The 22203-nt window shown below is 36.8% G+C and overlaps 1 protein-coding gene across 4 annotated transcripts in view; it reads right to left on the reverse strand.

The window, feature by feature from the left end:
• The window catches only part of IL17RD (interleukin 17 receptor D), a 58455-nt gene that overhangs the window by 1995 nt on the left and 34257 nt on the right, over positions 1-22203 (reverse strand). For all 4 annotated transcript variants that reach the window (XM_027700444.1, XM_027700445.1, XM_027700446.1 and 1 more), the window contains exons 2-12: positions 15370-15427; positions 11996-12121; positions 10941-11059; positions 10165-10285; positions 8970-9014; positions 8723-8874; positions 7867-7932; positions 7368-7422; positions 6336-6446; positions 4651-4835; positions 1316-2249 (exon numbers count right to left, since the gene is read on the reverse strand). In XM_027700444.1, the coding sequence (XP_027556245.1) occupies positions 1316-2249; positions 4651-4835; positions 6336-6446; positions 7368-7422; positions 7867-7932; positions 8723-8874; positions 8970-9014; positions 10165-10285; positions 10941-11059; positions 11996-12023 (1816 nt within the window). In that variant the 5' untranslated portion in view covers positions 12024-12121; positions 15370-15427. The remainder of the gene's footprint in view (positions 1-1315; positions 2250-4650; positions 4836-6335; positions 6447-7367; positions 7423-7866; positions 7933-8722; positions 8875-8969; positions 9015-10164; positions 10286-10940; positions 11060-11995; positions 12122-15369; positions 15428-22203) is intronic.

A 22203-nucleotide genomic window follows, 5' to 3' on the forward strand; every position in this document is an offset into this window, starting at 1 on the left:
GTGACTGGAGAATTAATTACTGCAAAGACTGGCTCTTTCTTCCAGTGCCCCCTTGCAGCTGGGATACCCAGCTGACAGTTCAGTGATTGAATCAGGAGGGGAACACTGGGAAAGCATTCTTACAGAGAGGCCATACATTCTAAACTAGCATCCTACTGTCATCCAACACTAGAGCCGTTACAGAGATCACCAGCCCACAAATGTCAGAGAAGGCTAAGTTAGAAGACAGTAGGAAATTAAAGAATACAGTATGAATTTTGAAAACAAAATTATTTGTGTTTTAAGTGATTAGATCAGTAAATCTGTATATTTTTTTCCCTTGAAAATTTTTTCAGGTTTTAACTCCTTTGTCCTACAGACTATCTAGCTTATAAACATACTATACCTGTAGATTGAGAGGTACACTCTCTTCCTCCAAGATAATTCTGGCATCAAACATTAGTTATGAATTACCTTATTAATAATAAAAAATTAATTTAGCCAAGAGAAAAGTCTAATAAATTAGCTCACTGTCAAGACTCACTGCAGAAAGCAGAACAGCATCCCACCATCCAAATGCAATATTCACCTGTGGTAGCCACTTAAAGAAAATCTCAGCAAAGAGCACTTTTATCATACAAACACAATTGCTGGAACATTCCACACTGATGTAGTTGTGATGCCCGTTCAATATACTGTAACTAAGTAAAGCCAGATCAGCTTTTATATAGCCTGAGGCAAAATTTACACCTTCTAACTGGAGGCTTCTAAGCTGGGTATCTATTTTGGAGAGTGTCTTCCAAGCATCTAAATTCCTCCACTGAAACCCATTTGTTCATTCCCCCAGCCCTGTATCTGATGAGAAGCCTGATGTCATTCTGAAACCTGAGTTAATCACAGTACAGACGATATCCCTCAAGGTTTTAGTATGTGCTAGAGCAAAATAGGGTGTCAGGTTTAGATTTATGGCTGTCTGTGAGAATGCTTCACCATATCACCCTCTTGATTAAACCACACAGCTGTCAGCTGGAATCCCAGCTGCCAAGGAGTCCTTGGAAGAAAGAATTCTCTCCAAGAATAGGTCAATTAATGAGAAGTGACTTATTAATAGAAATTTAGTGAAATCTTACCTTGCTATGACTCCCACACACACTTTAAGTTAAGAAAAAGATTCATGTTTCTAAAGTTACCAAAAGCTGTTTTACCACCTTTATGCAATGCTTACCTTCCTCTGCAGCCTCCTATATTGCTCCTCACGTATTATCTTACCTATTTTGAGATGGTAGAAATATGCTCACAGTAACTGAATACAATTTTTGAAACTGCTGTATCTTACCTAAACCTGATGATGAAGAAACACTTCCTGTAATGGAAGATGTTTCCATTTGGTCTGTCAATAGTCCTTCCATTAAAGGTAAAGATAATTCAGATGAAGGAACAGACGAATCGTAGATTCCAGAATCTCGAGGCATGTCTTTTGAAGCTTTAACAATGTGTAGCAGTGGCTGAAGAACAGAGTTGCCACCACCTTGAATGTCCTGAGTTTCTATATCTTCTCCAAGGTTTAAGTGCTGAATTATACAGTGAGAGTCTGAATTCCCTGCTGAAATAATATTTACATCTGTTTTCAGGTAAAAATCGCCATCCATCACCTGTTTATTCACTAAGTCATTTAAAACCAAGCCTGAATCAAATTTTTCCATGACAGGCTCCGAGTAATGTAAAGAAGGTGGAGGGAAGGGAATAAATTGTTTCTCAAACCAATCTGGTTCCTGATCAATGAACTGATGCATGTTGCAAATAGCAACATAGAGGGACCTCCCAGATTTGCTCCTGAAATAATTCCTTTTGCTAATGTTAACAGGAAACACCTCTGAATCCTGTACACCAAGATCTCTGGAGTGTAAATGTGAATACAGCTGAGGCAGATTGTCCATGAGTTTGTATTTTGTGCTCAGATCCAGAATAGCAGGGATGTCTCCTTCACAGGAGTAATCAAAGTAGACTGCAATGAACTTGCACAGGTCAGCTGAATTCTGCTTTGCTTGACGAAGCTTCTCTGCAACAGTCAACACAGCAAACAGAAAGAGTTCTCCCTTTCCTGCATCCTTGGTTACCCCTCTGTGCTTCCAGTTCTTTTTTTCAACAAAGTATTTCATTCCTTTGGAACACACAATGATGATAAACTGGGACTCGTTAATTTTTTTAATAAGCCACTCCTTCTGATCTTCTTTACAGTTTTTTAGATCTTCCCACAAATCTAGAGCCACCTGGAAAAGGAAAAAAAAAAAAGCATTCTGGTTGATATTAATTTTTAGATTATTAGATATATTTGCTAATAAAACTTAATTGAGTTATACTGAGTCAACTGTATTTATCTGACAATTGAGAATTACTGATAAGTTTAACTACAGCTTGTCCCTGATGCTGTTTTACAAGAAAAGCTGTTTTACAAGAAAAATAAGTAATAATTAACATAACATTGACAGTGGACAAACTGGAATCAGTTAGATAAATAATGTCAGTAGTCCTTTACCAACATAAGCACAGCCTCATACTCATCCTAAACTTTGCTTGTGGGCTGAAAATTTCCCTGGGTTCACGAAGTGGGAAAACCTTTATTTATTAAAAAAAAAAAAAAGAAGAACGCTAGTTACTATGTGTAACCGTTTTGCTGCTCATTTATTACTTAAAGAAAAACATACCTAATTATACCAGTGTTACATACAAATTTATGGAACCAACATGTAACTGCAAAGCCAAGTAGCTGAAAGTAAACCAAAACCTTAAAACATAAAAGTACTATGGACTTGATACACAGCGATATCTCTTGGGGAATAAAAAGAACACAGAAAATGGGGCTAGATCCACTAAATTACAATTTACTTATGTGATCAAATTCGATCTTATCAATCCACAATAAACAATTGCGCCTGCCTCAAACAACTTAAACCATTGTATATCTGGGTCCATAATGTGCTGAATGTATTGGAAACAACAGACAGAATTGTTTAGATTGAAAAAGAACATTAAGATCAAGTCCAAGAATTAACCCAGCACTGTGAAGTCTACACTAAACCATGCCCCCAAGTGCCACATTCATTTATCACCTTTTGCATGTTAATGTAATCTGATGCCAAGAATTTTCATATCTAGATAGAAACATAATTAGTGCCTATATTATCAAGTCCTCCCACTTAGGAAGCAACCAAGCAGCAGCTTTATCTGATAAGTTCTGAAAATTTTATCCTAAGAGTCATTTTATTTTGTACTTTAACAAATTTTCTGACTGGATGATCATTGTGGGTTCCTTCCAACTGGACAATTCCACTCTATCCATGGGGGAAGGAAGTCGTTTTACTGATCCTGGGAGATACTCTGAGAAAGGTACAATGCAGGTAGTTTTGTGTATGTTTTTGTTTTTATTCTTCAAAATCTGGTCTGATCTGCTGCCTGTGAGAAAGGATTTTTATTATGGTCATGTTATTATTTGAAATGGCTATTAAATGCCACTGGTTTTGTGCTTTATAAGAAAACACTCCTATTCCATCTGAAAAATACTTGTGTAACTGTTCCATTATGCATTGAGTATCACTTTTTATATTAAACTCCACAGCTTTAATAACAACATGTATTATTTCCGTTTGTAGGTGGCATCAATATTTTGTTATATAAATTTTAAATTATGCCTGAGAGCAGCTATTCCATGGTTCGTAGTTACAGCAGTAACAGCTCACCTTAACACTAGTCCAAAGAGGTGCAGTGTGGCAGGGCTAAAGTACATCTCTTAAAAGGGGATTCAAGCAAGTTATTTAAAAAGCATCTTACTTGAACTATTTTAAACTGATGAACAAATTGTGACCCCACTAAAAACGTGAGGCCTCCGTTGTGTTACTGTGTTTGGGCACCAGAGAGCAGACTTGCTGCAACGAAACCCAGCTCCAGCTCATCCCGTTTACAGCCCAGTGGGGGAGGAAAAAATGCAGCCAAAAGAGACTAACGATTGCCCTGCCTTTTTCCATTTGAAAAGTGAAAGACTGGCCACACAGGGATTATATTTTAGAAACTGGTATGAGATTCTAAGCCTAGTCAGTCAAAGTAACAATTTGAATCTCTCACAGCTTTCAATCAAAAACAAGAAAAAGAGTCACTGATTTTACAGCATTAATAGAAGTAAAAAAATAAAAATCAATTAAAATGAATATATAATGTCTACAATTAATCCTAATTACAGTTTGTGCTCTATGAGTGGGAGTTTTGACATATTCAACTACTTGAAAATTACAATCCAATACATATTTTAGGAATACTTAAGTATATAAGGAAGACACCAATACCTCTTTGTGGCTGCTGGCTATAAAGATGCAAGACCTACTAAATAGAAAAAGTACTTAATACAAAACAAGCTAAACACGGTTGAACAAAGGTCCTGGAATCCTAATTTCCTAATTTTCCACCATTCTGTTGCCTTTTTTTGTTGTTGTTGTTACACTGTATTTGATCTGTTCATTTCCCCAATTAAAGAAAATTTATACAGACAATATTTAGCAAAATAAAAGAAGTTATCTCTGTGAAAAGGAGAGATTGAAATACCTCATTTTCAAGCAGATAGTTTTGAGAGTGCTGTTTCAATTAAGGAAAAGTTGTTTAGAGAAGCAATGCTGAATTTACCTCACAGCCACAAAAGTCCTGAAGAAAATAAGCAAAGCACTGGATGACATTAATGTGTTTCTGGCAATCTTTACTGGAATAGCAGATGAACACTTTTGGCCGGGGATGAAGTCTTTCCACATGGAGACCTGCAGCATATGCTGAAGATTCTGAGCTCTCCTCATCTAGATGGGAATATATATTTTCTAAATTGGAAGAGAGAAGAGAGTTCACACTATAAAGTTCTGTTTTGGCTTTTTAGAACTTTTGTAGGCTCTTTACAGTAAGGACTTTTTTTCAGAAGATTTGTCTTTCAATCCTGAGAAAGAAAAGTTGCACACAGTCTATTTATCCAGCTTATGAGTTGCTACATGTGGGACACACTTTCAAAGTGAAATGTGAAGTTATTTCTGAGTGTACCACTCAGAAAACTCAAGAAAGATTTTATAAATAGAATGAAGTTGTTTCACCTCTATCCAGCTTCAACAGTCTTCACATCTCTGTTCAAATATTATAAGCCATAAAGATGTATCATCAAGAGCTTCCTGTCTAAAAAAGTCTCTTGTTTTAAAAAAAACTAAACCACAACACAAGCCAGGTAAGAAAATTAAACTCCAGGAACACAGACCTCTTCAGAATATCATGCAGGATTTCTCTAGTGTATACATACATACAATGTGTTTGGACATTAATTTGACATTAATTTGAATTAAGATATGATTAATTTAAATCAAAACAGCTATTAGTGTTTCTTTCCTTGCATAGATGCTTTTATGCTGGAGCATAAAAGTCTGGCCTTATGCCAGACTAATTCAATCTAGTTCTACAGCTGATTAAGCTAATTTGGAATAAAGCATGAGAATTTCAAAATACAAATATCCATCTAGGGATTTAATTTAGAACAATTCATCAGGAATAAGTATTCTGGAACAACTCTCTCTGCAGACAAATCCTCAGTGATTTGTCTGGGGTTTTTGTTGGAACTGTGCTAGCTGTGAGCACAGGGATAGCTACAGAAGACCAGAAGGTAAAAGGATTTAACCCAGCTGGCATACAGCACTTGCACGGTATCTCAGTGCCAAAATTCAGGTGGATAACACAGATATGTGAGGTTTGGAGAAGTAATCTCTTTTTCCATATTCATGAAACCACATGATTCTCTAAATTCTATAATGCTGATGGATTTTTAACATCTCAATGTATCAAGTGCTGCTTGCCAGCTCCTGGATACAGAGGAGAGGGAAGTCAGCAAGGAGGGCTGGAATCTAAGTTAGAAAAACATCTGCAGGCAAGTCTTAGAAAGAGTAAATTTAGTAAGATGGCTTAGGATGAAATGTAAAGGCAACTTCCAGTAAAGTGAGCGAATCTGGAATAATAGATTTACGTAATATTCCAGACAGCACTCTGAATTGTATTGGCATCACATGGTTTTACTTTCCTTCTGATTTAAAATAAATAAATATTAGACATTTCTGAGTGAAATAAGAGAATGAATTGGAATGTTTAAAACTAATTACCAGCAAGCACTGATTAAGAATTTGCTACAAGTTTCAACACACAAAAAAGCTGTGGGGAGGAAGGACAGAGAAAAAGAAAAGAAAGCTCTTCAGATAAAGGTATTTCTAGAATTAGCCTACCAATTGAGACTATTTTGGTTGCAAAAGAGTATCTTTAAATGAAACCCTGTACTGAATAACCCCTCCTACCTTGCTGTTTCTTGCGGCACATCACTGTGAAAAGTGTTGCAAACGCTGAAATGACAACTAAAGGGACTGTGATGGCAATGGCTCTGATCGGTCCAGCCCACGGAGAATGTACTTGGGAAAATAAAGCACAATTATTTGTATGTAAATTAGCTGTATTACAATTATCAAATCTTCACACTGGGAATGCAAAACTGCTGCAGTACACTATTATCAGGTAATTCTCAAATATACAGTAGGATCGAACACCATGTTCTGCTCCAGTTTAAATAGGTTTTATGCTGGTTCCCCCACCACCACAGCATTAGTGTGGCCAACCCAAGTACCCAGAGTTGCTCGTCAGCTCACACCATCAGGTGTAGTTTTGATAAGACATGCAATGGTCATTTGGACATGACAGGGTTTTGTTCCAGGGTGCTGAACTAGCCACTTGGAAAGAACAGTCTTCCTGCAGATATGACCTTAAGCAATGCCCATTCGGATTCAGTCCATTTTGCCTGTTGCTTCCATCTGTGGCTTTTTTGTGTCTGCAGCTACATCCTGAAATCCCTGTTTAGGTTTTCAAACACGGGTCTGATCCATTGGCATGCAGAGCATTCACCTGACAGGTTTTCCAGATGGCTTGGTTTGATTTCAGGGTTGAAGGACACAGCCAGGTGATGTGTTTGAGCTGTTCTCACAGTTCCTTTACATTATTTCCACACTGTGATGTTGCATACAATATCAATTGTATGCAATTAAGGATATGATTCCTCATATCCACATATACAACATAAGCCACTTTCCCACAAAGATTTCCAATGATGTACTGATCTATAAACTCCACTAAATACAAACGTGCAGAGAAGCACACGTGTATGTACAGGTCTGCATGTCCACTCTCTTTTAATTAGGTCAGAAAATCCCAGCATAATTGCCTCAATAGTCTTGATTATGGCAAACAAAGAACAAATAGAGACATTTCCAACATAATTAAAACTGAATCTAAATTAATAAGCTAAATATAATATCTTGTTTAAAAGACAGAACTCATACCTGGTTTTAGTGCATAGTGCATTGTTTTCCTTGTTGTATTGGTGTCATCAACCAGCTTGGAAAGGTAAAAGAGGAATTTTATTTATTTTCTGCAACATAACTATATAAACTATAACTATATATAACTACTATAAAAGCTTTTATGACCACATGTGAAGAAACTTATTCAGCAAGTTAAAACTAAAGAGCAGCACAAACTAGGATAATAAAAACTGACCAAACCACAGAATTACATTTAAAAAAATATAAAAATCAAAGTCCAGGAATTATGCAGGTCCACACTTCAATTTAAGGCACAGATGAAAGTGCTACACACTCAGGGGAGTGAAGTTATGGAAAGGTCAAGAACCATCTAAAAAATTTACGTGCCCAAGGTACTTCAGTAGGGATGCCTGAAGTCCAATTTTATGAATGTGGTTTGAAATACTTTAATTTTAGTTAATTTTTCCATTAACATACTCATTTAGCTGTTGCACAAAAGACAATTTATAAATATTACCTCAATTATATAATCCCCTGGAGATACGTTTTGGAGAACACAACTTGTAGTGTCTGTGTTTTGCTCCTACATCAAAGAAAGAATACTTTGCAAGCCACTCACATACTTTTAAAACCTAACAAACAATACATTCACATTGATTTACAAATATGCAATGCCCTCTTGTATTAACACACCTGAAACCAGCAAAACTAAGTCTCTCCATTCAACTGTACAATCTCTGCCTGCGGGACTAAAATATGATTAATTATTAAAAAAAACCACCCTTATACATGAACTCTACATTATGTCCTGAAGCTCCATAGCTTTCAGGGATTCAGGATGAAAGGTTGGCCAGTGAGAACAAACTTGCCATTACATAATAACCAAAGTTAAGGAAGACAACACAGCAAGTTGCAACTCCTATAACAAGACTCAGACACAGGGCTGCACAAACCACAGAGAGCCAAAATTCCACACACAGACTAAACCAAGAGCTACCCCATGATACCTGCTCTAGGTGGGTAATCTACTAAGTGGTCAAATCTGGTGCAAAGGTGAAATTAAAAAGTAGGAAATAATATGTATAACAAAAGTAATAAAACTGCAGTTTGAATTACTAATTAGTTGTAGGGTTTTCAAGAGAGAGAACAGTGTCTCCCCATTTGCTTGTTATCCAGGTCCATATGGAGCCCTCAAGCCTGGTTTTGATTGATGAGTTCTATCACAGAACAATTATTATTTACGTAAATAATACCAAGTCGTTTTAAAATTTTAAAACTGATACTATTTTATATTAAGTTTGTAAAGTTTCTATAAGAACATCTCATGTTAACAGCTTTGGTGCTTTTAAGAGCTGCAAAAGTCGGCCACGTACCTGTTTGCAGGTCTTTTGCTTAAATGGCCCTTCATGCTTGAGTTTGTAGTGAAGAAAGTAATATCTAAACCCGAAGTTGTGAGGTGCATGATCAAAGGACACTTGCATGTTAAAACCCTGCTGGGTAACATTCACATTCCTTGGCTTCCAGTCTGTCAGAGGAGATATTCATGAATTGGAAAATGACTCTTCAGGTACAGTAACTTTTTGTAAGATGAGAATACAAGAAGTGTTACATTTTACTTACAAGGTTTGCAGACAAGGTTTTCTGGCTGTAGCAACAATTCACATGCTACAAATATACAGAAAAATTATTAATTATACAGTATCAATATGCTATGCTATTTCAACAAAAAAACAACATGGGCAAAACTAAGGAGTTCATCAGTTTGAATACCTCCACTTTTTCCCCAGACTCTAATAAGCCTGGACTAAATATATTTTGCAAACTTAACTTCTTTGTTACAAAGTCAAGTCCCTTCTCATCTTTATATGAGAAACACAGCTCCACTAATTTGAAAGTAGCGCTCCTTAGTGACACAAAAGGGATAACACCAGGCACAGCACATCAGGAAAGGAAGTTGAAACTAGCTTTAAATACATTTATTCAAAACAATTATGTACACTGAGCTCTATTACAAATGTTACGGTGGTCTGCATCAGTAGACAGACCTGAAAATACTTAAGAAAGTCTTATAGGGAAAAAAAACAAACCTAAGCAGGACAAATATCAACCTTTCACCCCAAAGGGTAGTTGCAGTTTCTTATCAGACTATGTAAGCACTGAGGAACTTATTCAAGTTTCTTCTCTATATCTCCAATCAAATTTGCTAAGTAATCTCAGGAAATTCAACTTGATCTGTTGCTATCTAATTTTAGATGTACTCACCTACATCTATGTCTAGAAATCTGCTTTTAAACTGTGATCTCAAAACCAAAAACAACCTGTGCTTCTTCACAATGTCCAGAGAGGGGCAAACCACCCTCATGACTTAAATGTTCCTAAGAACCATGGGAGAAATCCTGTTGTAGGCAAACCTGAGATAATCCCAGGTCTACATGAAACTTTTCTTCTGGTTGTTGCCTAACACGTATTATACACCACCCATTCATCTATGGCATGCAAATTCTTTCCACTTAACACCCCAGATTCTCCTTCTAAGACTATGTCAGTCTGACATAGCTCAGTTGGTTAGAGCATGATGCTAATAATACCAAGGCTGCGGGTCTGATCCCTGTGTGGACCTCCCATTTAAGAGCTGGGTTTGATGATCCTCATGGGTCTCTTCCAACTCAGAATTTATTCTGTGATTCACTCCTAACCCAGACTCGTCTCACATCATCATCCACTACACTCCTTTGATGGGAAAACCAAAAAGTCACGAGGAAGGGACCCCCACTGAAGTGATAATGTGCAATACTGAATCACGTGCAATACTTACGTCTGGTTCGGAAGAAAAATGGGTGATAATTACTTTCATTTTTAATGGAAGGAAAAGGAACAATCTTTACAAAGTAATCTGTTTCAAACTTCAAATTTACAAAGGGCAGGGATTCCATTCCCTGCAGAAAAGACAAGATTGCAACATATTTTAAAATCAACTATCGTAACTGAAAGTGTTTTTTCTAAAACAAGCCGAGAATTTTGCAATCAAAAGCAGAAATTATTACACTAAGAATTCTTTATCTACCCCTCCATTCCACTTTGACATGAGGAATCTCAATAGAGTTGGATGTGGGCACCTTTGCTACAAGGAAAAGGCTGAGAGAACTTGGACTGTTCAGCCTGGAGAAGAGAAGGCTTTGGGGTGACCTAATTGCAGCCTTCCAGTATCTGAAGGGAGTCGACAAGAGAGATGGAGAGATTATTTACAAGGGCCTGGAGTGACAGGACAAGGGGGAATGCCTTCAAACTGAACGAGAGTAGGTTTAGATTGGATATTAGGAAAAAATTCTTCACTGCAAGGGTGATGAGGCCCTGGCACAGGTTGCCCAGAGAATTCGTGGCTGCTCCATCCTTGGAAGTGCTGAAGGCCAGGCTGGATGGGGCTCTGAGCAACCTGGGATAGTGGAACGTTCCCTACCCACAGCAAGGGGGTTGGAACAAGATGAGCTTTAAGGTCCCTCCCAACCCAAACCATTCTATGATGATAAACACTTCTGAGACTACTCATACAACCAAATAACAGTGAAACTTTTCTTGAAACAAAGCACTTACTGTTCGCTTAAAACTGGGGCTGAGCTGCTTTGGATCTTTTAAAACCATCTGCTGGCATTGTCTTCCCTCTGATTTTAACTCCTCAAGTATTACTCGAAATCCTTTCAGGTATTCGATCCCTACAAACAGCAGGGCATTTAAAGAAGATCAATATTTCAGAATGCATAATGTGGTATTTTATGTAATTTGAGTATATTTCATTTGTCTTTAAAAATAAAACTTACCAGTCATATGAAGTACTTGTATTTAATATCCATTGTTACATGTCACTTCTTCCTGCATATTCTATCTTGCCTATCTAGAAGTCAGTCTTTGGCAAAGGCTGCAATTACTACATACTTGTGCAATGCTTAGAGCAGAGGGGCCCACAGCTCAGCTGGGGCTTCCAAATTATCACTGCAATTGAACTTATCATTACCTTCTTCACTCTCAGGAATACTTTATAGTAACTTCACATTTCCATTGTTAGCAAAGAAATACAACGTTTTGCTGGCAAATTATAGAAATATTCCTTTATAACATTTTCCTATAATTTCTGAGACTACTAGATTAAAGTGATAGTGATTGTTACAACTTCTTTAGTTCTAGTACAGTATGGGATAATAGAAAACTTGACTTAAATGGAAAGGAATTTATTCCAGTGTGTGTATACTTCCAGTTATTTGTAACTGATGCCAGAACTACACCCATTTACTTCAAGTTACTCAAACACAACTCATCTCAGCACAGTGTCTTTACAATGTTCTCACCACAGAATTACTTCATTACACGATTAAACTCAGTCACAGTGATGTGAGTGTCCCAGGATAATGCCAGTGTTACCCCAGGACAGTTTTGTGGCTCAGGTATCAAAGGCACTGCATTGCTCTTCAAGACTAACTATTCCATCTAATTACATCTTTTCAACAGCATTACATATGGTAGAACAAAGATTTATCAAAGGCACAGACACAGTTTTTGTAAGCTAAATGCTACAGAAATCAAAAATGAATAATTTCAGTTTATGCTATGCTTTCAAACCAAAAAATAAAATCCCCTTTCCCTCTACTACTTACCAATGGCATTTGCTGTCCAAAGTATCATCACAGCAACCTGTTCCTGGCAGGCATACTGACTGATAGTGATGTTCTGCACGTCTCCGATCACGTGTCTGCCCACTGAGTTCAGGTAAGGTGTACAGTCTAAAAATACAGGGAAATAAACACTTTAAGAAAACCATTCTAGCTGACATAAATTTCCTAATATTTCTTCAAGACTGAGCAAAGTGAAAGTACAAGTGCACTGTTTTCTATAGAAAGTAAGTACTGTGTACTGAATCTAGATGAAGTTTGTGTCTCAAGACACAAAAACCCACAAAACTTTATGAATCATTGAGCACAGTCACTTTCACCAGTTGCAAAGCTCTAGTTCACAGAATTCCAAGGAAATCACCAGTGTACACCCCCAGTATAGCCTGTACCACATGACACATGTTGGGACTCTCAAAAGAGAGCTACTTTTTCTTATAATTGCTCAAAAGAATACTGACATTATTTTGTGCATGTACACTGCTCAGAGCAAGAGAATGTTGGTCAATGATCAGGCACATAGGAGAACAACAGACCACATAAAGCTTGAGAACTGGTGCTCGAGAAGTGCTTTTCAACCACGATTTGCCTGATCCTGACCACACAGAACCTGCAGCCTAAATCCATCTCCTCTCTGCCGTCCATTCAGTAGCCACACCCCTGTAGACCATTTTACTGCCACTGGATCCAGTCAGGACCGGTTTTGTCTTGTTATCATCACAAAATACAGTGTATTCCCTAAAGTTACAGCTCCACAAACACATGATTGTAGAAAACTTCAACCTTCATTAAGGAAACAAAACATACGAAAAACATTCCCGACTTTGTTGTTGAACTTGACCGTGTCTTTATGCATTCAAAACAAGAAAACAAACAATCCCAAATTTTATTACTTTTAAAGCCTTACAATACTCAGGCTCATATTCGTGGCAGGAAGAGAAGTAGCAGCCAGGGAATTCAATAGTTCTGGAGCGCAGTACACACGAAGGTGCGTGTGCACAAACAAACTTTCTGTTTCTGAACAAGTGAAGCCAACAAAATCCAGAAGAAATTGATTATATACATTACTGACTGATGATTAATTCTAAAAAAATGAGATAATCTATATGCTATGTTTTGTCTATGCAGAGCTTGTAGAAAAGAAACATGAAAAATCAAGTGCTATGATACGCCAGTACAGGAAATTTGAATTTAATTCAGAGGTGTGATCTTAAAGGCAAGGAAAGAAAAATTATTAAGTGTAAAGGAGATTTAGAAAATGGCTTTTTACTGTGAATAACCACGGCAAGGGGTCTTTTATATAACTGTCCCAGACACAAGAATAGAACAGTTTGTACAACACTGCCTTTGACAAAAGCTGGGCAGTTGGTACTTCCACTGCTGTTTGTAGAATTCTGTTGCTATGAGTGAACTCAGTGACAGCATGAACTTCCTGTTAGGAGGAGAGAGGATCTCTTTCAATGGAAAGTTTGAAGTAACTGGGTTTTTCTATGTCTGGATCTAATTAATAGCAAGTCCAAAATTTTGGATCCTGGTTACTAGAATTTTATGGTCAAATGACAATTTGCCAAAATGGAAAATAGCACAAAAGTCTGAAGTTTAACTGCAAGTCACTGATTCACATTTTAAAGAACAACAGATTTAGGAAGAAAGCAGCATGGAAAAATCACACTTTCCAGGAAATCACTTCTTTTACTTGAATACAAGTGACATACTAAAAAATACAAACATTTGTGTTTCACCTGAATAAATAACATAACCAACCACTTTAAAAACATAAACCACATTTTGCCAGAGTTGCAGTGTGGCAAAATAAAAGCCTTTAAAAGTCACAGCCAGCAAGCCAAATTCTCTTTTGTGCTGGCCTGGCTTATTCACAGTAAGTATGTTTTTCCATATCATGTTAGCTCTTTAGTCTTCGTATCAGCAAACTCTTTTCCTAGTACTGCAGAACTCAAGTAGCTTCTTTGTCCAGGAAGCATTCAGTGCCAGGAGAGTTTTGAGTTAATACTTCTCTTTGGTTAAACACAGTTTCTGGTGCCAGAATTAATGGAAAAAACACAACACATACTGGGAATTAAACAGACTCATTGTGTTAACTAAATGTGGGGATCTCTGTTCTGACTGGTATTATTTCCTGTTTTTCTTTACGCAATTAAAAAAAAAGCATACCTCTTTTGTAGTGACCACCTTGTACAATCTGACATAGTTGTTTGTTTTAAATACTAAGATCAAATTAGATTAAAAAATAATTCACAGTGAAGGATTGCAAATTCAGAAATGAACATAAAAATAGAGGAACAAAAGGATGATCAGAATGAAACAAATCACTATTTTTAGGTTTCCTCTTAATGATGAAATTTCACCTACACTCAGTATCTGAAGCAATTTCTTTGGGTAAGTAGAAAAAACAACCTGTGACTTGCGCTGGCATTAACACAAACATTACTGCTGTAAATTTGGACCTTGAATGTATATTGAATTAATACTGATGATGGCCATTAACTGCCCAAATAAGGATAAATTCCTAATGTAGTCAATAGTCCTACTTAGATGAAGACAACAAAGATGACAAAACCCTTTTAAAAAAACCTCAACAATAAGACACAGCCATTTAGCAGATGTTTGAAGAGGTCTGAAGTATTATTGCTGCAACCTGCTTATCACTGTTATTATGCCAGAGATTACTTTGTTCTTAGTTTAGCTGCAAAACAGAGCACATCTGCTACAGCTCTAAACCCATCTGTCTCCACTAAAAACACCCAGAGCAGTTTTCCACTGGCCTCCTCCTTTAAGATTGTAGCTAAAGAAAAGTTCCAACTGCTTTGACTGGATGGAGAGACGCTATTCAACATTCTTCAATATTCATATTCAATATTAACCCTTGCAAAGACACATTTTTATATTTTATATTACCTGTATGCAAATAAAATCTACACATTTTCTACCTCAAGACACACGTCATTCCATTTTCATCTAAAATTACATATCAGAGAAAATATGTATAAAGCTCAAAATAATCCTTTCCTATGAGTTTGTGTGCACTAAACCTTTCAGTGACTACATTCTTTCACAGAATAAAATAATTTTCTATAATTTTCCAGTCAAATACTGAGCAGATGACATAGGCCAATCTGAAAGTGGAACCACTACATATTCTTAGATAGCTTTATTATCAGTGAAACATAAGAAGGAGAAGATCTACCAGACCCGGCAGACACAAATCTAGATGTTAAAGATATGTCAATACTGAAGAGCTTATGCTATTCTTAGAGCCATTTTTAAAAGACATGTTGCTATATATTGACAACTGTGATGGAGTTCCTTGATTTTTGTGAATACAGTGCAGATTTTCAACTTACTGTCATATTTAAAGGTGATATTGAGTAGTCCATTGTTCTTTGTCACTGATGACAGGCCCTGCAGAGAAACACCAAGAAAATAATATGAATAAAGGAAGCTACTTAGAACTTATGTAGATTTTTATTTTGTAAGCAGGAGGATGATAGAACCTCATGAATTTTTAATGTTAAATAAGAATAAATGAAACAGTGGATTTGCAACTGCAATAATTCAGATAATTATAGTCCAGAACTTTTCCAGTAGGAGTGCACATTGTAGAAATCCATTATGCTACCTCAGACACCCTTTTCTATTATCAAATACTATTAAAGCAGATCCTGCCATCCTTGCTGAGCATCACAAACTGAAGACCAACCAGAGAACTGCTCTGCCAGGGAAGAATCCAGACACATCCACAGGCTGATGAGTCTGCTGCCTCTTCTATCCTTTCCAAAAGGACTTTGGTCTTCAGAGATGCAACACCTTACCCTTCAAAAAAGCACTGAAATTGTTTTTGAAACACAAAATGTAGCACCACTCTCACCCCAAACCAGACACAAAGCTGAAAACTGGAATGCTGATTCCTGTGAAGGAGTATCATTCCAGGAAAGGCAAATCACACCGGATTTACCATTAGCTTTAAAAAAATACCACCCATTTACATGGAATTGTATCTGGGTTCACTGCTACAATGTGAACAGCAAAAATCAATAGTCTAGAAGGACTGCAGCAGTAATTAGATGTTGTCAGGATCATGCCCAAGCACTCCCTGGGTGTCACTTCACAGTCAGAAACAGGGATGTACTAAGAAAAACAAAGTATGAGGTGTTACCTTGAAAGAAAAAAAGTAAAACAATACCTAAAGAATGAAAACAACTCAGATCTTGATAGTATTGTTAGAAGTTAAATTTGTAATCTCACTCTCTTCTTAGGTGGCTTTTCATCTGTTTAACTTTGATTTAGTTTGGCACTGAACCAGCTGTTGTACAAAAAGGCTTCCTGAAACAGGAGGGTGTCTTTTTTTTTTACCTTTTTTATTAATACCTTTTCAATTCTGACTCATTTTCTGTTTCTTTAAACTTTATGAGATGTCATTTAACTTACTACTGCATCAAAACAAAGACATGACTATTTGATTTTAAAAATTACAAAAAAGGAACTTTCATATTTATAAAGGCAGATAAACCACCACATTTTTACTTGTCTTCCTTTTGTCCTACAGCTGAAGTTCTGAGAGACATAAATTTTACCAAACCCCACAGAAAAATGGCACAAGTATTTCAATTTATTAGATGGGGGTTTTTATATCCTCTGTTAAAAAAAAAAGGCAACGCTGTTCACCACACCTTTAATTACATTTCTACTGGGATTATGATGACATCACAAACTACACAACAGTAGAAGTATAAATCAGTCATTAATAATGTAGATGCAAAAAGCAGATATAACATAAGCCAAACTCTGCTGAACTTAAGGAGCACATAAGACTTATTGGTTGTAAAAATTGGCTCCCAGGTGTATAAAAGGTACAAAAAGGTTGCAGTAAGAAGCGAGAGAATTAGGGTTTCCTTTAAAGTGTTGAACCAGATAGTTGTCATAGCAGTTATAAGTTAAAACATGTAAACTACCAGACAATTTCATCATGCTAAACTTTAGTATTAATCCTCCAAGTACGTACTGCTGTGAGTTTAAACAAATACACTCTTCCAGGAAGCATTCCCTTGTTTTAAATGGCTTATAGCTAAGAGAACTTGTTTAGAGTTTCTTACTTTAAATCCATAAACACAACGTTATGGCCTCAGGGCTCTACATTCTCAGTTAATTGTCCCTGCCCATGACAGGGGGGTTGGAAGGAGATGATCTTGAAGGTTCCTTCCAACCCAAACCATTCTATGATTCTATCATTAATTAACCACTAACATTTGTTGAATTTACATGAAGCTTTGAATTTATTCTGAACTTCACTGGAAAGCAGGTCTCCATTGCCTGGAGCTTTGTCTACAAAATCCCTGTGGTCCACATACTTCTACACACATGGACTGAGAAGGAACACATAGGAAAGGAAACAGTCAAAACATCTTTTATGAAGAGCTACAGACCACTGATCTTTAAACAGATAATCAACGTTAAAATGCACACAGATTAAATTACAAATAACCTTATTTGTCAAAAAGTAGGGGGGATGGGGGAAAAGCATTATCCACATTAAATCTCACATTATGTGATCTCAAAGCACATAACTCCACAGAAAACACAATAAACTAAGATCCAAATCCTGTATCTACGTTGGGCAAGCAAGACAGAAAGAATTTCCATCACATATCACACACCTCAAATCACAGAGATCAGTGTTGGATCTGCTCCTCCGCCCACATCCACAGCCTGAATAGTTAAGGTTAAGATCCCAAGATATCTTAAATCAGCACAGATCCGAGTAACACTAAAACACATCATCTCCTGAAGAATGAGTAACTCATTTAGATGTTCAAGACATGTGCAGGCATTTCATTTTATTTAAACATCCATCTTTCAACATGAAAGAGCACAAGTATTAATAAAAGGCAAAGACTATTACATGAAGTCAACCTCTAATTTTGTTTGTTTATATTTTTCTAATGCCCAGCCCTCACTTACGGTAACAGCTCACTAATGAAAAGCACTTATGACAACTCTTTCTACCCATTACTAGGCCAGAGAGGAACAAAGTTAAGATTACATTTCCAGAAATAGAACTTAAAGCAAATTTTTAACCACAGGAACTAATTGTGCCTCCAAGAATAGTAAAATTTAACTAATGTTTGCCATCAAAGCCATAAATTAAATACAATGGAATGAAATAATAAATCTGCTTGATTTTTTTGAAGTTTTCCCTCTTCCTTTTAACCTAGAACACACAGTGCTTCATATTTGAAAATAACATCTACTTTTTATATCTGATGATTCCTGCCAGAGACAGCACTGGTGATAGAAATGGATGGGTGATTTCACAATCATTCTGTGAATTACTGTTTTCACAAATAATGCTGAAATATCCTCCAACATTCAAATTCTGTTGAGCAAACACTCTTTCATTCAAGAAAGGCAGTTTATGTGTGTGAAGAGGCACTGTCAGGCAACCACTTGAACATCGCTCCCAGGAACAGAGAGAGATGCACTAATTACAGAGATCTGGTAGAGGAGGTAGGAAATCACTCCCCCTCAAGCACAGCCTTGTGCACCAGACCAAAACAGTAATCATGATTCATCTTTCACATGTTGCTAATCAACACACACATGGTCCTAATTTCACACTCCCATGAGGCAAACTGAAGGAACAATTGTTTTTGAACTCTAACATCAAGATGAATAATCAATGTTTATCATACTCACTGCTCATTAAACCAAAAGCTTTATATTTGACATCTGCTCTTTTTGTTTTACAGCTTTATTGATGCTTTCAACCAAGTTAAAATATTCTATATTTCTAGAGCCATCAGTAGAAAGATTAATTATCTGTATTATTTATATGCCTGCATTTTAAATTTCTTCCAAGAGAATATAACAAAATACATTATCCATGTTGATGTTTGCTATACAACTTCTATGTACTCCATGCACTGCAGAATGAATTCTAAACCCTGAGTGGATGGGTTTGTACTGTTATCCTTAGTGTCATTGATTAGCGTAACCATGAATTTTGTTCAGATCTGCCTTTCATATAAATAGATAAATGTAGATAGATAGATATAGATATACATGTTCTTGCATTGCACACACAAATTCCGCTTCTATAAGAGTTGTCCTGACCTTTTATGATCATTAAATATCTCATTTTTCACGAAATGATGACATTATTCATGTTTTTAATGGTTGACTTCCCACATCGGTAATTACATTTTGTCTGAACAATTTTTCTGCCATTTCAACCAGACAGGGTTTTCTCAAGTTCCTCCTATCATGAAAGGATATTGAATGGTACAGCTGCTGCCTTAAATCCCACCAGAGGAGGAGGTGGTCCTGAAAGGGGTGCATGTATACCAGTTTCAGGGGGGTCTTTTGGGATTTTTGAGGTGAAACATGCTGGCTGAAGATCACGAACTGCAGTGTATCCCACCTGAACCAAAAAACCCCCACAACCCAACCCAAAAGCAAACCAGTAGAAATGCCTTTTTATTATGCCCCCTTCCCGGCTATTTTAGTTTCTATTTAAATTAGTCCATCTGACAGAGAAGTAAGAAATCGTTGTAAGGAGAAATACTACAAGGAGCATTTCCAGCACAGCTCCTCAGATGCAACAGGACTCCAGGCAGCTGCTCACTGAAATTGTGGGACCCAGGTTACTTTAAGGAACAGACAGTTCTTAGAGGCACAACTTAACAACAATGGAAGCAAGTTTAATCCATACTGTTTGCTGCCTACCGTGAAAATCTTAAATCTCTGGGTCTAACTCAGGAATTCAATGCAGCAAAGCCTGGCAAAGAAGGGGCAGCACCAGCTCCAATTTCCCTTCTGCAGTTTGCAAGTTTGCCTGAGAAGTTTTCCATTGTTTGCATTGTCACAGTCAGTTCTTTCCAACTTTCTTGTGCAAATAATGTTTGGTAAATTACAAGCCTTCTAAAAACAAAGAAAAAGCCCCCCAAAGTTACCAGAAGAAATATTTTCAAACAAAGCCCACTTCCCACAAGCACTACGAAATGTGCTAGTCTAAGGATGTTTGGACCAAAGTCAAAAGTCTCTAGTTAAAGCAGTGTTCTCTTAACTGTGGGATATGACCCCTGGCAGGGGAGTTGGAAGAAAAGACGAGGTGTTTGGGAAGGGAGGGGGAGCAAAAGCAATGCCAAGACAGGTGCAGGAATGGTGATTGTGACTGGGAAGGAAGGGGGCTGCAAATGCTAAAGTTTCTTATAGAGGGACCCAAGACAAACTAGTTTGAGAAAGACTGACTTGTGCTGTAAACAACACATAGAATAACATATATCTGAAATAATGCAGGAGGAGAAGTTAATGAAAACTCTTCTGCATATTAACTGCTTAACATAGCGCACAGCACACTATAAAATCAACAAGCTCACTATTTAACTCAAATTAAAGAATTTATTTCCTTTTATGGTGCGAAGTTATCCACAATCTCAGTCAGCCTACAGGGTCCCTCACACTTAAAGTAACAACTGCATAAGCACTGAATTTTAACTTATACACAAGCACTTCTAAACTAACCTGTCCATGAAACAATTAAAGAATATATTTTCATTCATTTTATTGACTGTGCACACAGAGCCATAAGCTGAAAGGCACAGTCTTTGTCTCACAAAGATCTTCAAACACAGTTAAAAGACAATCAAGAAAAGGTTGCAGGAGGTGACTGAAGCATGAGAGAACAATGGATATGTATTATTTATATTAATATGTATATAAAAGATATGGATATGTTCATCCATCCGTTTTGCTTACCATATTAAGAAATTATGTAGTTTTCAGAGGACAGAGCACCAGGGAAAAAGGAAAGCAAAGGAGAAAAATACTTCAGAGATACAAATCTTACCTTTCAAGATTTTACGCACATAAAAGTTTGTTGCTTCTCCTAAATGACTAAGTAATTCCAAGCCAAGCAAATCCAAAAAGAAAGTCTTTGCCTTTAAAGCTGAGCAAATGCAATGGCACCTGGAAAACAACTAAAGGAACTTATTTCCAAAATCATAAATGGTTCCCTAATAATGTTCTACTGCCAGATTCCTACCTTTCCAACTGGAAACTCCTAGCATGAGCTCTTTGTTTGATTTCAGGTTTCGTCCAAAGAAGCAGAGAATCGGTAAAACAACTAGCACTGACTTCACAGGTTCAGTTTTAAGCTTCAGACAGAACACAATTCACAATTCTGACTATTTAAGGGTGTGATTTTTACTCTTCACTTCTCAATATAATGCCAAAGTGCACACATAAAACCACCTCTAACAATTCTGAGGGAAATTGTCATCAAATGTGAATTAACTGTTTTATTCATAACTGCTGGATCTAAAAAAATTAATCTGAAATTTACTGCAATGTTGGAGATTTTCATTGTAAACAACCCTAGAACAAGCATACTGGAGATACTCTGTTTGCAGTACAGGGTGACTTTATTCAATTTGTAACTTCTGAAAGTGAAAGGAACAGCTGCTTGCAAGGAAATCTTTAAAGCAGAACGTCTCATAAAGGCTGGAATGTGAAAAATTTGAGATAGCATATCTATTTTGTTTTGGTGTATTCACACAATGTTTCCCTCCCCTTCCTAATCCTTCTCCTGTATTATTTGAGATGAAGTCACTGAAATTCTTTAGGAGTTTGCAGTCAGAAAATATTAAATGAGTATTCTTAGAAACCTATTTTTAATTCTCACTTACACAAATGAAACATCCAGGCACAACTACGGAAAGTATTACATGTCCACAGGAGATCATGACTGTAAAGAATACCAATATACATTGGTTTTGTAGGACAATCATATAAGTAGGCCAAAGTTTTGGTTCTGGAGGATCTGGTGGCAGGTTAATTTAGCAATAACTCCACTGATTAAAGCACCACAGAACTTATAAAACTTTTAAAGTAGATAGAATTTGGGAGTTTTCCATCTTAATCCCTCCCTCTGAAGTAACACAATTATTTTGGATGTAAAAACCTATTCTAAGGGATTTAGAAACGCACAATTGTACTCATCCATGAGATTTTAAGACTGAGAATTCGTAAGCTGTATGGTTCTATTCCAGGAATAACCAATTATTTACTTGCCAAATCCCCATGTTCTAGCTCTAAAGAATCTTTCACGATTCCCCCAACAGTATTTTTAATACCTCACATGAAGTTGTTTTTACAGGAGATGAAGCAAAAAAACCCAACTT

This window comes from Neopelma chrysocephalum, unplaced genomic scaffold, assembly GCF_003984885.1.
Source record: "Neopelma chrysocephalum unplaced genomic scaffold, ASM398488v2 Primary Assembly neopelma1_147, whole genome shotgun sequence".
NCBI classification, from domain to species: domain Eukaryota; kingdom Metazoa; phylum Chordata; class Aves; order Passeriformes; family Pipridae; genus Neopelma; species Neopelma chrysocephalum.